This window comes from Ochotona curzoniae, unplaced genomic scaffold (assembly GCF_017591425.1).
Source record: "Ochotona curzoniae isolate NIBS_2020 unplaced genomic scaffold, NIBS_Ocur_1.0 contig_2210, whole genome shotgun sequence".
In the NCBI taxonomy this organism is placed as follows: Eukaryota; Metazoa; Chordata; class Mammalia; order Lagomorpha; family Ochotonidae; genus Ochotona; species Ochotona curzoniae.
The window spans coordinates 28,357,360-28,372,133 of record NW_024465369.1 but is presented as its reverse complement, the minus strand read 5'-3'; the positions used below and the strand labels follow the sequence as shown (position 1 = coordinate 28,372,133).

Sequence of the window (14,774 nt, the reverse complement as noted above, 5' to 3'; positions counted from 1 at the left end):
TCCTGCTCCGCCCCGCTGGCTTTATTCCTGAATCCTGTCTCCTCAGCCCACCCGGTGTTCTCCGAGGTCCCTTTCCGGCTCTGGGTTCCTTCTGGAAGCCTACCAACCATCCGCACCACTTTCTCTAACCTTGACCCTCCCGAGGTCGCCCTCGCAGCACCCTCGCCGAGCCCCCTAACGCGCCTGCTCCGCGCCCGTCGCCTCCCCGGCCTCTAGGGCCCGCCCCCTCTGCCCGCGGCCAATGGGAACGCGGCCCCGCCGCTGCCGGCCCCGCCCTCGCGTCTCGCGGCCGCGGCGGAGTTGGAGCCCGGCGGGCGGCTGGGCCACGCCGAGCGGTCACCCGGGAACCCGTGGCCGCCCCGGAACCCCTCGGCCGCCCCGGAGCCCCTCGGCCGCCCCGGAGCCCCGCGGTCGGGGCCCGGGGGGGCAGCCATGGACTCGCAGGGGCTGAAGGTGAGCGGAGGGGCGGACGGAGGCCACACCGGGGCCTGGGGGTGGCGATGGGCTCGGGGTCGTGGAGGGAGCTCGGCGGGTTTGGCGAGGCCCCGAGCGCCCTGCTGTGCCTGCCCAGCCGGTGGACGTGAGGGGCGCGAAGCCCACCTCCCGGCCCGGGCCTCCGGCACCCCGCGGGCTCACCGGCCGTCCTTGCCCGCGCTTTGTGTTGGCGAGGAGAGCTTGGCCAACGTGTGATCCCGCGTCCGCAGGTGTGATTGTTCTGGTCGGCTGCGGCTCTGGACAGGCCAAAATGCAGAAAACAAACAGCAAAAGAAACGGGAAGCAGAGGATTTGACTGTTGAGGGCGTCGGTCCCTGTGGGTCGGTGTTGCACCCCCTCAGCGAATATGTAGTGAAGAAATGAGGATAGGAAGACGTTAAAGACACAAAACTTGAGACGTTTCCCTTGGAGATAATGACCTTGATTATTTACTTGTTTTAACAGCCCTTTAAGCCAGCATTTGTGGAAGTCTGTATCCACTAAAAGTAGCCAGAGCAGACCAGGACAGTCTGTCTTCACAACTTTGCAGTCTGAGGTTGGAGGAAAACCTGGACGCGATGCATTGTGTTGATTGCCGTGTGTGTGTGTGTGTGTGTGTGTGTGTGTGTGTGTGTGTGTGTGTCGTAAACTCCACAGGGTAACAGGGTCACTGAGAAAAGTCTTGTCCATCTGTAGAACTTATACTGGAGTAAGAGTCAGACAATAACTGGGTAAACAAATGGGTACCCCATGAAATCCTTGTTGAGTCAAGAGAGGACCATTTGACCCTAAGGAAGTTGGCAGTGCTTAAGTGGCTAACAGATTTTCTGGTTTTGTTGTTGTTGTTGTTGTTTTAATACCTGCAAATGTATGTTTCACACTGCCACCTGGATGAATTTTTAAATAAAGCAATAAAGCTTCTCAATGCTTTAAAAAAAAAAAAACACTGTCGTGGGATTCTTATGACCCAGCTTGGAGAATCAAGACCAAGAACTGAATACCAACCCTAAATATAACCTGACCCTACTCCTCTCCAGCCCCATCATCCAGTCACGCCCAACCTAAAAGCTCCAGAAACAATAGCAAACTTCTCTCTACAAAGGATGAGGCACCAGGGTGCTTCAAAAACTTTATGACAAGTGGCTATAATTGGAAACACTATTTCTGAATTGCAAAGTGCTTGCAATAAATACAACATTAATACCCCATCCCACTTCCTTCCCTCCAGCCCCCAGAAGCTTTTTGTAGGTACCTTGTGGTACATGTTATAGGTTTTGTGAACAATCAGGTCTGTTTCTCCTTCGCTCTGTTACTGTGGCCTGTCAATACATCCAGCAGCACAGCTGGGACAGCAGAGGCCTGTGGGATCCAGGAAAGAGGAGGCAGAGGGCCTCTCACCCAGGGTGCGCTCTTCCCCCAGTGAGTCCTGGGATGTGCTTTCATGCTTCCCTGATGTATGGCAAACATCTGTGCTTGGTTAGCCAATTATCCTAAATCAAAGCAGTGCTCCTTATCAATATCTGACACCAGTGGTGCTGTGGTCCAGGTGCCTTGTTAGCTCTTCTGGAACTCCCCGCTTACACACATGTGACAAGAGTTGTATATCAAACCTGATCATTGTAACTGATATCTGAGCTCAACTATGTTTCACGTGTTGCTTTGCTGAAATGTATATAAACTGAAACCCTGAAAACAAACTTGGTTAGTTGCCCAAGAGAGCTCTGTACCCCGTTTCTTTTTTGTTGCATCTCCTCCCCAGGAACCTGCAAGGCAAACCTGCAGTGGCCTCGAAGCAACCATACGGTGCATAAGTGAATGGGCGTGGTGACTGACTTTCCTGCAGCTTTCAGCTATAAAGAACTAGTTTTATTCTTGCTTTTTTCCCACTATTAGAAAATATAAAAGCCATGCTTAGCTCACAGACCATGTGGAAGCAGGCAGTAAGCTCTCCATGGTCTGCGGGATACATTTTGCTTGTTTTTTAGTCCTCCTGGCGGCCCCTGTTGCCCATGTACTCTTGCTGTTTGATACCTGTGTGTTACTGCAGCTCCTCTGCCTAGCCATACCTACACCTCCCTCAAGAATCCAGTGAAGGGGAGTTGAGGAGTTTGCAGTTCAACAGTCACTCCTGAAGTCTTCCCAGGAATTTTACCGCTAATTTTAATCTTCCTTTCTCACCTCACAGCATTCTCTGTTATGAAAGCTGTTTTAACATTATCCTGTCTTCCCACAACAATGTATAATATAAGTTCATTTCTTAAATTTATGTAAGATGTAGTTCACTTAGACTTCAGATTAAAGTCTCATCTGAAGACTATAAATTTTACCAAGGCAAAGACTGTGTCTTAATTCCTTTTTATGTTCTCTATTTAGCACAGGGCCTGGCACCTGTAGGCAGGCATTTGTTGTACCAGAGGAACTAGTCAGAACCACAGCAGTTAGCAACAAGTATAGAGAGGAGGAAATGGATTAAACACAAAGAACCTAGGGGATCCTGGACAGATGAGGAAGGACCAGTAGGAGGTAAACCACAGTATCAATTTGCAGCTTGGGTGAGCATAATCATTCTTAGTGTGAGCACCAAATGGGCTTCCGAAATTTTTTTTTCCAGAAAAATACCACTGGTAAATTTGCCTTACTTGTGAGATTTTATGACTGAACAAACTGAGGCAGTGTCAGTTGGGTCCAAAGATTTGAAACCAAGAGTTTCACCTTTAAAACCATGTTCTTTTTGCAACACCATGCTGCCTTTCAGGAACATTGTAGATGCTGAGTGATACTAACTGCTGTGCCAATCAAGTTAGATAATAGCAGTATTTCTTAGATGAGACAGACAAACTTTGTGACAGCCTTGTGGGGTTGGTAGAGTTTACTGAAATGTGTGGCCAGGTTCTAAAAGTTGGGAGTGTAGATCACGCTCTCAAGAAAAGTGGCTAAGAAGGAGAGTAACCACAGAGTGATGCAGACTGACACGTGGAGCACTTCCCTGGCGCTCTGCTCGAGAGGACAGGAGCTGACCCTGCAGGAGCGCTAGACTACAGACAGAGCAGTGTGCATGCTCTGCTGTTTGAGTCCTGTCTGGTTGGCGCTTCAGTGCCATAGGTAGGCATGGGCTGCAGGTGTATCAGCTATTTCCCAGTGATGCTGAAATCCTGACATAGCTCTTTGACTAGAGCAACGCCTAAGCTTTAGATAAAGAATAGTCACAGTTACAGAGAATTCATTGTTTCATGGTTAATGAGGGTTTAATTTTCTGTGTGTAAATCAAAATAATACAGTATTTTAAAAAATTCCAGAAGTAGCAATCTCAGATGGGCGCTGTGGCTCAGTTCTTTGAGCTTTCATCCTGTGATACTGGTGTCCCCCACGGACCTTGCTTGGATTCCCGACTGCTCCGCTTGCAACCCAGCTAGCTCCGTGCTAAAGTGCCTGGGAAACCAGAGGAAGAAGGCACAAATGCTTGTGTCCTGCACCCACCACGGGAGAGACCCAGATGGGGTTTCAGGTTTCTGATTTTCTTGTAGCCATTTAGGGAGTAAACCAGTAGATGGAAGATCTCCTTCTCTCTCTTTCCCAATGTCTGTGCCTCTACATTTCACAAAAATACCTTTTTTATGTGAAATTACATTTGATCACAGACTTTTTAAAAATCTATGCTGATGGTAGTCTCTTTTTCTCTGCTCTTTGTTTTCCTGTTTTCTAAAATCTTTAGGAAAATGTGGGCAAGGGGAAAAAGGAAAAAGCAGTTTAAGGTTAGTATTGTTATAATTTTAGGAATGAAGCTTGAAATTATTAGGAAAGATTAAATTGTTTCATTCAGTATATGTGTGTGTTTTTTTTTTAAATATTCTGCAGTTCTTTAAGGATCTTAGAAGAAAATGTTTTAGGCTTTTCCAAATTGTTATCTCCCTTTTGAAGTATTTTCAAGCTTCAGAATATCTTACTGTATCATCATTGTTTCCTTTTAGGCTTTGATTAATTACTATTGTCAAGAGAGATATTTCCATCATGTGGTACTTTTTGCCAGTGAAGGAATTAAGAGGTATAGCAATGACCCAATCTTCAGATTTTATCATGCTTATGGTATATTAATGGAAGGTATGTACTATTAAATAGATTTCATAGTTTTAAATGCTTGTGTTTTTTTTTTTATCATGAATAAGTGCTCATATCATGATCTTGATTTTACAGGCAAAACTCAAGAAGCTCTTCGAGAATTTGAGACTACTAAAAATAAACAGGATGTATCACTTTGTTCTCATATTGCACTAATATACACTCACAAAATGAGTCCAAATCCAGGTATGTGTTTAAGTACATCATTTAGGACAATAGTTCGTATTCAGATAATTTTTTCTCAAGTCCTTTAGCATTCAGTATGATTCTACTATATTTTGTCTATTGGTACAGTTTATATATGCTTTGTATTTCTGACAAGACTAAAAGTCTTCAAGTACAAGAAACATGTTTTATTTTGTCTTCATGTTTCTTGTATTCTGTGGCACAGGCTTTGGTTGCACATAGGTATTATTTGAGTTAACCTAAAGGTGAATGTGTATTAGTTATACTTGTGCAATGAAAGAACAATGAGAAGACAAGTTTATGTAAATTGCTCTGCAGAAGATGACTTTACAACTTTTTATCTCTAAATTTTAGCTAAATATAAGTATAGTTTTTCTTTTCTATATGTCAGATTTCTTATGGTCTTTATCCCTTACATAAGTGCTGTTCCTTAAAAAAATACTCAGTCGTTCCCCATAATAGATTGGGAAATGTGATCAGATAATAGAAGGAACTATGTGTGTGTTAATGTTGTGCTAATTGTCTTGAAATGTGGCTAGTTTGGGGAACTGAGTTTTTAATTTATTTTTAAAATTCAGAACTGGTGCTTATTAAAAATCCTGTGTGTGGACTAACTGGAATCTATGAATCTACATTTGATTTACAAGATTTATGAAGTCTAACACAAACCAAATATTTCTAAAGACAGTTTAGCATCTTAATTAAGATATGTTATAAATGTAATATACCCACAAGGTTTTAAAGATTTAGTAAGACAATAGAATGCAAACTATCTCATTAGTGTTTATCAATTATTTATTAAGATGATCATTTTAATTATTAAAATTGATTTTGTAAAGTTTGAATTACTTAATTGGCTTGTAATTATTCTGGTTATCCAGTACTGCTAAAGAGACTGAGTAATCTTCCTGCTAATCTTCCAAACTATTATAAGGACTTGGCCTACAATTTAACTTTCATTTAGTGTTGTTTTCCCTTTTCAGATAAAGAAGCTATTCTGGAGTTAGATTCTAAAATGAAGGAGCTCCGTAAAGGATCTGGACAGAAAGCTTTATACTATGCAGGCCTGTTTCTTTGGCACATTGGTCGGCATGACAAGGCGAGAGACTACATTGACAGAATGATCAAAATGTCAAATAGCAGCAAAGAGGTAGCTGCCCTTGTATTTTGGAATAGTATTAAAAGAGACTTTATCATCATATTACTTTGTCATCTATTCTAGTATCACTTTGTAAATACTGGCTTTGTTTTCATGTTTGCTTACATTGTAAGACAAATTTTCTAAGGGTGTTTATTCTGGTTGCCATTAACCCTTGAAAAGATATTTCTTCTGTTTTTTTTCTTTTTCTCTCTTCACCTCTCATTACTTCCCTCCCTCTCTTTTGTTAAGCAGCCAATACAAAACATCATTGTTTATACTGTTATATACTTATACAAAGATTAGGCATATATAAACTTTACTTTTATGAACAAATCACCTATGTTTGAGTACATACTCAGCTTATATTGTGAGAAAAACTACAAACAGTATGATAAAACTGCAAATAGTATGATGCAAATGATTGAATTTTACCAAAAAGAATAGCGAGTATCTGATATCTGAGGCCTCCTTCATGTGAGACAGTCTTTTACATTAAGGAGAGATCACTTCCATGAATTTTAGGCAAATGAGGAAGAATGTCTTGCAGTGTCGTTTGAGCTGAATCCTAACAGATGAGTGTAGTTTCAACAAAGATTATGGAAAATGAAGTAGAAATGAGACAGATTCATCTTGAGTGCAGTGAGATCATTATTTAGTGAGGACACAGGACACAAAATGAAAAAAGTTGGAACAGCAGGTTGTAACAAATTCATGGGGCTTGACCACAGTTTACAGATATTTTTTATCTAATTGAATAGACATGAGAGGCTGATGAACATTTTTCGTCATTGAGTATTTTTGATCATCATTAACTATGATGTCATTAGAGCATAAATTCAAAGATTAATATTAACAATGGCTCCTAGGAATGCTATCCTGGAGAGAAACTAGATTGTGACTGCCCTGCACACACAAAGTGAGAACTTTCTAGCAGAAGGCTTTGAGAACTATGCTAAAATATTGTATAGTACATACATACAACCTTGAGAATTTGAGAAATTTTAAAGCCAAAGAATGTATCAAATGATAATAGGAAAAGGATAATGAAGTATTAAGTGCTGGCAGAACAGAGAGCTGGCATAAATTTCTAGAAGAGATTGTGATGCATCAGGTTCAGTTGCTGCCTTGGATGCCAGCATCCTGCATGGGCTCTAGTTTGAGTTCCAGCTTCTCTGGTTTCTGATAAAGTGCCAGGGAACCAGCAAAAGATGACTGCATCCGTGTGGGAGGCCCTTATGAAGCCGGCCCAGCACCAGCTATGGTGTCATCTGGGGAGTGAGTAACCTGATCAGTGATCTCTTTCTACTGTTTACTGTCTGTCCCTCTTTGTCTATAACTCTGTTTTTCAAATAAGTGAGATAAAACAAATCTTTAAATATATGTATATATTTAAATGAAATCATCACTAAAATACAGCAGATGAAACTGTTCAATAATGACACTGAGACTGCTTCAGTTTTTCATTTTCCCACTATTTGTGTTTCTTTTGATTTGAAATTAGCTGGAGTAGTCAAAAAAGCTTACAGAGGTAGTTGCCAGATTACCAGGATCTTTAAAACATGTGAAAAAGACATTTGTTTTTCCTTCTTAGTTCATTTGGGCTTTTTAGCCAAAAAGAGACAAAAAGTTATAATTTCTATATTGAATACCATACTTATCAATTATTATTAACAATTAACTATCAAACCTCTCACAGAAGAATACTGCTTTTAACATTGGTGAACTATTTGACAAACTTCTGGCTATTGTAACTGAACTGAGAAGTAAGCATAAAGGGTCAATCTCATAATGTAGTTCCCAGCACTATAGGCTGTTAAGGGTTCAAATATTATTTTAGTGAACAAGATTTTACTGTTTAGAACATTGGTCCATAAAGACCTTTTTCTTATTAATGATCAAAAAATGACATGGGGTTGACTTCTCATCAACATACAATTCTTCCAAACCCACTGTCTTAGAAATATGATTGGGGTTACTTATTTTTCAGGGACTAATTTTAAGAGGATGGCTTGATATTACAAGAGGAAAAGAACCTTATACTAAAAAAGCACTAAGATATTTTGAAGAGGGATTGCAAGATGGATACGATATTTTTGCTTTGCTGGGTAAGGTGAGTCGAATTTAGAGTAATGTTTCTAAAATCTCCTCAGTTTTATATTATGCTTGGGAACATCCTGGAAATATTTTATTCCAGAAATGTGATGTTTCTATTTCTTTTTTTTTTCCTATCATTTCTTTTTCTTTTTTCTTTTAATTTTATTATTTCTTTTTTTATTATTATGATTTTAATTTTATTTTTGATGATCTTTACATAGTTGAGAGGATGCATACCCATGTGGATTACACTGATTAGAATGGGAGTCGAGGATTAGGGAAAAGTGAATGAGACCTCTGTTTCCAAATTTTCTTCTTCTTTTTCTTCTTCCTGTATCTGGGAAAGAAGAGAGAATAGGAGAGAAGCCACACCCAGCATTCCAGCTGCCTCAGTACCTGGGGATGGGGAATGGCCACCCACAGTGTCATCCCAGGGTCCCCAATGTGTAGCATGCTCCAAGGGTTCTGCTTAAAAGGTTTCAGTAGTTCTGAAATGCTGTCAATCTTGCCAATCCAAGGATGAGGAAATCCTTCCAAGGTCCATTTGCTGACATAGTCCACTTTAGAATCTCAGTTTGCCCAAATATTTGCTGTCATCGTTTGGCTGGGGTAGTTGTCCAGTTTGTTCTGCCCTCTTTCCTTTGTTATGGTATTAGATGTCCTCTGCAGGCAGGTCCCAATGGACTGCCATATCCTCCATATGCATCTGGGTATGCTGTCCACTGCTCTGTTTAAACCACAGAAGAGGCCCAGTTCTGACACACACGTTAGTTAAAATACAGATTCTCCCAATGGTTGGAGTTCTGGGTCCAGTAATTCAGTTGAGACGATCACCAAAGAAACCTCATCTAAGGTGATCTCAGACCCGACTTGTGTATGCTTGCCAGTGTGGGGTCTGGCTCATTCCATCACCCACATTAGCCTACGCTACACTGATAGTTGCAGTTCTTGGTTCAGTCCTGTCTCCAGCCCCATCTCTTCCTCAAACCAATGGATGCTGTGGCTCAGCCCAACTCTGCCCACCACAGTTGTTCCTCATGTATACCAGCAGGATCTGCAGCCTAGACAGAGTGACTCTCTGTAACCCCCACTAGGTCCCTCTCCAGCCCTGGTTCCTGTGCATGCTGGTGTGTGAAGCATGGTCCATATCCCATTCAGCTCTCGTACACATCAATAGGCGTTAAAGCCTAATTCAACCCAGTTGACCCCACTATCCAGCCCACACTCATGTTGGCAGGTGCCCATCACCTGTCTAGTCAGGCCTGCCCCAGCTCTGTTCCTCATGCTCACCAGTGGGAGTTTCAACCCATCACGAAGTGTCTACTGTTTCCCTACTGGGCCCACTCACAGTCCCAGATCTTGCACTTTTCAAAAAGTTCTGCAATCTAGCTTGACAGGGCTTGCTCCCCAGTCCCAGCCCTTGCCAGTTGATGCTGCAACAAAGCCCAACCAACCTGGCTCTGGCATGCGAATATGGTTATTTAGCCCAGCTTGGCTCTCTGCTTAACTCAGTTCACATGCAGGTCAGCAGGTGTTGTAACCAACCTGCCCAATCTGGTATTGTCCTTAGTTCCAGTTCTCATGCTCACCAGTGGGAGTAGTGGGCAAGCATTGGAGCCCAGGCTACCTTCCTACCATGCTTGCAGCCCTCCCTTCCTGGAGCTCACATGTGCTGGTGGGTGGTTTGGTCCAGTCTGGCATGGTCTGCCTCACCTAAGCATTTGCCAGCAGGTATTGTAGCCTGCCTGGCCCAGTCTGTCCCCATTCCCAGCCTTGATGTGAACTGGCTGGTGCTATGGCTCAACATGGCCTATCCTGCACCCCATCCTGGTTCTCAAATCTGCCAGTGCATGGCATGAGCTAGTTCAGCCTGTGTGTCCCCAGACCTGCCCCTCATGTGTGCTGGCGGGTGTCACAACCTGGCCTGATCTGGGATGCTCCCAGCCTTTATTCTTGTACTCACCTGCAGGAAGTGCTTCCAGACAGAGGAGTTGATGTTTCTGCTTTAAAATGAAACATTATTTTCATTGGTGTTTTTTTTAAAAGACGTTAATTTGATTAAAACTTATTTTGCTTTTTGTAATAAAAGCAGTAAATGCTCTTTAATGAAAAAGTGATGGAACATAAAACTATTACACTCTGTATGAACCTTGAGCTGTAAGATTAGTTTTGATGGAACCTTCTGTTTCCTCCTATTAGGCGCAGTGTCTTGAGATGCGCCAGAATTATTCAGGTGCTCTGGAGACTGTGAACCAGATCATTGTGAACTCTCCAAGCTTCCTTCCCGCTTTCATAAAGAAAATGAAACTACAATTAGCATTGCAGGATTGGGACCTGACAGTTGAAACTGCTCAAAGGTTAAGTAAAAATAATAATATAAATTTAAAAATGGCAGATCACCTTAACCTCATTATTAACTTTGTTAGAAAATTTAAAAAGAATCAACATAAGACTGATTTTTTCCAGTAGCCTATAATTCAGGAAGCAATCTTATATTGCTTTTAAATACTAACTTTACTAGTTCATGTAAGTGTCAGTACCTATTCTGAGACTTTTTTTTAAAGATTTGTTTATTTTTATTTGAAAGGTAGGTTTTACAGAGAGCAGGAGAGACAGAGAGAAGATCTTCCATCCACTGGTTTACTTCCCAAATGGCCACAATGACCAGAGCTGAGCTGATCCTATGCTGGGAGCCAGGAGCTCCTTCCACCCATGTCACTACAGGGCCCAAGGCTTTGGCCATCTTCCACTGCTTTCCCAGGTTATAAACAAGGAGCTGGATGGGAAGTGGAGACATACTGGTGTCCATATGGGATGCTGGTGCTGCAGGTGGAAGATTAACGTGCTCCACTGTCATACCAGCCAAAGACAGATATCCTTATAGGCAAATAACCACCTGCCGTAAAGATGATAGTTTTTTGTTTTTTCCTGAGGTGAGATCATTGGAGATTTTAACCAAACGAATGTCATGGTCTGAAGAAATCTTCTTTTGCTTACTTTTACATGTAGAGAACTGACTGGGGAAGGAGAACCAATGGCAGATACCTAAATGGTTGTGGTAGAAGTACTTTGATAAGTGTGTGGAATGTCTGTATGTTTTGACTAGGAAGGTGGAAGAAAAAAATAGTTTAATTCCAAAGTTTTTGAACAACTCAGTAACAACAATCGTGAAATGTAGCAGTTCTTTTGAGTGGAACAGCAGTAAAACAATGGAAGGAGAGGTCCAGGGAGAAACACAAGAGTTTAGTTCTGGATGCAATAATTTGGAGATGCCCCATAGAAACCCATATACAGATGGATATGTGAGTCAGTAGTTGGGTGACTGATTCTAATTCTGAAGACGAGTATTTTGTAGTCACGCAGAGATGCCATTTAAAACCTTGGAGCTAACTGAGAATTTGTTAAGAGTCACCAATCAAAATTTTTTGAGTAACAGATGAATTCACTTAAGGAGTATTAAAATACCAAGAAGCAGATTTCCTAGACAAAATAAGCTTTAAAACTTATATAAACTGCATAGGAAATCAGCTTTGTCTAAATTGGAATTAAGTTTTCTAATCATCACATCTGGATAAATGATGACTTGCATGCCTGCTCAGCTTTATCTGTATCTGACAAAATATTAATTGCCATCTTTGGGCCCAACATCTTGGCAACATGTTTGTTCATTTCTTCTATCATTTCTGTTCAGATTTTTCATTAACAACTGTTCACTTTTATAGTTTATACATTTGCAGAGGGGAAAAAAAATAGATTATGGCTTCAGCTTCTCCTTCTAGCATCCCAGGATAACTTTTGCGTTGTGAGAATTTCAGGCAAATATAAAAGTGGACAAGATAGAATTATAAAACATCCTTTGCCCATTCCCTGCTTCCGGTTGTCAAGTAGACAAATGTCTATTTGCTTCTTCTCTTTGAATTTTAAGATTCCATCTTTTATCATAGAAATATTAACAAATATTAGGAGATACAGGCAAAGGTAGAACATTTCTTTTTGAAATATAATGGGAATATTATCACATTTAAAAATTTAAGAGTGTTTGCATCCCATATGGGTAATGGTTTGAGTCCTGGCTGCTCCACTTTCAATCATGCTTCTCTAGTGGCCTGGGAAAGCAGTGGAGAATGATACAAGGGTGTTAGACCCCTGTACTCACAAAGTTCCTGACTCTCAGGTTTGGATTAGCCCAGCTCTGACCTGCTGGACTTGGGACTACTGGAGAGTGAACCAGTGGTTGGAAGATCTCTTTCTCCATCTCTAGCTGCAGCTCTGGACTTTCAAGTAAAACAAATAAATCTTTTATTTTTTTTTAAGATTTATTTTTATTACAAAGTCAGATATACAGAGAGGAGGAGAGACAGAGAGGAAGATCTTCTGTCCGATGATTGACTCCCCAAGAGACCGCAACGGCTGGAGCTGAACCAATCCAAAGCCAGGAGCCAGGAACCTCTTCCAGGTATCCCACACTGGTGCAGGGTCCCAAAGCTTTGGGCCGTCCTCGACTGCTTTCCCAGGCCACAGGCAGGGAGCTGGATGGGAAGTGGAGCTGCCGGGATAGAACTGACGCTGGTATGGGATCCTGGTGAGTTCAAGGTGAGGACTTTAGCCTCTAGGCCACTGCGCTAGGCCCTCAAGTAAAACAAATAAATCTTAAGCAAACAAACAAACAAAAGGAATCAGTGTTTGTCCCACTGGTTAAGAAGCTGGTTAAGATACCCACATTCCACATGCAGATCTTTGTGGGTATTGTTGATGGCTCAAGGGATTGGGCTCCCAGCACCAACACGGAAGATATGGGCTCCCACGCATGGCCTGGCTTAGTCCTGGCTATTGTAGACATTTGTGGAATGAACCAGTAATAAAAATGCACACTCACTGCTTGCTCTCTCATACACTCTCTCTTGCTACTTCTCAAATAAATCAAAGCAGTTTTACAAAGCTTAAAGCTAGTTTCTTGATACTGTCAAATAGTTAGTCAGTGGCTAAATTTCTAATCGTTTTTAATGTCCTCTGTTATCTTAAATATTAAGTTAGGATTCAAATAAGATTTGCATCTTATGGCTAGTTTATATTTTTTATGTTGTCTCTTTCCTACCCATATGTCTCATTTTCCTTCTCTTTCTACTTCCATCTTCCTTCCTGCCTCACTTTGTTTTCTATTGTACTCTTTCTTATTCCTCATCTTCTCATTTTTGCATGTTTTTTCATTAAACCAGTATTTTGTCAATAGAGTTTTCATGATTTGTATTTTGTTGATTGCTATGTTGTAGTAGAGCTTGTTTCTGTGTTACATTGTCTTTCTTTTAAATTGACAATCACATCTAGAATCTTGCTTAACTTCATGTGTAGTTTTTTTTTTTTAAATTTTTTGGCCATTGCTTTATTAAGTATTAGAATTTTCTCCCATTACAGAGATATAATATCTGCTTGTCTCTGTTTCTTTGTGTGATATTAACAGAAATCTCTGTTTTCTCTGTGTGATATTAGCAATAGTTCATACTTGATTCCTTGGAGATTATGGTGTGGATATATTTGAATTTTATCACCTTTTTTAAAATTAGAAAGAAAGGTTTATTTTTATTTTATTTGAAAGATAAGATATAGATGGAGATATAAGATATATAGATGGATAAGATATAAGATATAGATGGAGAGAGATCTGCCATCTACTGGTTCTCTGTCTAAATTGCTGTAACAACCAATGCCAGGCCAGATTGAAGCTAAGGAGCCAGGACATCCATCTAGGTCTTCTAGGAGGGTAGTAGCAACTCAGGTACCTGAGATATTACCTGCTAGCTCTTGGAAAACACATTAACAGGAAGATGGTTGAAAGGTAGAATAGTTGAATGCCGGCTCATTGAAATGGGATGTGAGCAGCTGAGTGATAACTGAATCACCATTCTAAGTTCCTCCCACTGTTTTTTCTCATTCTTCCTGTGTTTCTTCACTAAAATATTGTAAAATTACCTACTGATTTCCTAGTGCTATAAATCATAGTAGAAAATTAGGATAAAAAGCTTGGGTCTGGTTTTGGGGGATGTTTCAGACAACCAAAAAGAGTTCCTTAACACCCTCCAGTGGTGTTGATGATGTGTTTCTTTACTTCAAGGATCTAATCAAAACTTCCATTTCAGTCATTACAGTTGCTCAAATTGTCTTGTCTTCAGTCATTAGAATTTCTTTGTGTTAGTTCTGAAATCCTTTTGACATTGTAGTCTTTGATAGTTGTCTTTCTGTTTGTTGTGACAAGCCATACCTAGCTCATTTTGGATTTGTACTGCTCCTAGCAGGTATCAGCCATTTATTCAGGGTGATCTGATCACATGTTGTAAGAAATGATGTTTTGAGGTCATAATGTGATCCCTAGTAACTTTCTGATATTTCTGACTTTCTAGATTTCTTTTTCTAGGCCGTGTGTGTGGTATCTATATAATACATAAAAATATGTGACTATATTTATATTTTGAGTTAATATGTGTATATGTTTATATTTTGAGGGGATTAAAATTAAAAATAGAGTTTAAATTTTTTATTTAAAAGTATTCATTAATAGTGTTTTATATCTGTTTACACAGATCTGCTTATTTATTGTTTTTTAATTATTTTTTTATCTGAGTTATATACTCAGACACACACACGTACATACACAGAAATCTATCACAGTGTCCGGGTCTGGGCCAGGTGTCTGGAGTTTGTTCATGATCTCCGAAGGGGGTGTTGGAGCCGAAACCCTTGGGCCATCCTTTGCTGCCATCCTAGACAT

The 14,774-nt window shown here is 40.7% G+C and overlaps 1 protein-coding gene across 1 annotated transcript in view; it reads left to right on the top strand.

Annotated features, from left to right (window-relative positions):
• Positions 1-384: 384 nt before the first annotated feature.
• Positions 385-14,774, top strand: part of TTC21B (tetratricopeptide repeat domain 21B) — a 67,388-nt gene continuing 52,998 nt past the window's right edge. Inside the window, exons 1-6 of the mRNA XM_040971661.1 lie at positions 385-453; positions 4,443-4,572; positions 4,666-4,776; positions 5,760-5,926; positions 7,905-8,027; positions 10,211-10,368. Of these exons, the coding sequence (XP_040827595.1) occupies positions 433-453; positions 4,443-4,572; positions 4,666-4,776; positions 5,760-5,926; positions 7,905-8,027; positions 10,211-10,368 (710 nt within the window). The 5' untranslated portion in view covers positions 385-432. The remainder of the gene's footprint in view (positions 454-4,442; positions 4,573-4,665; positions 4,777-5,759; positions 5,927-7,904; positions 8,028-10,210; positions 10,369-14,774) is intronic.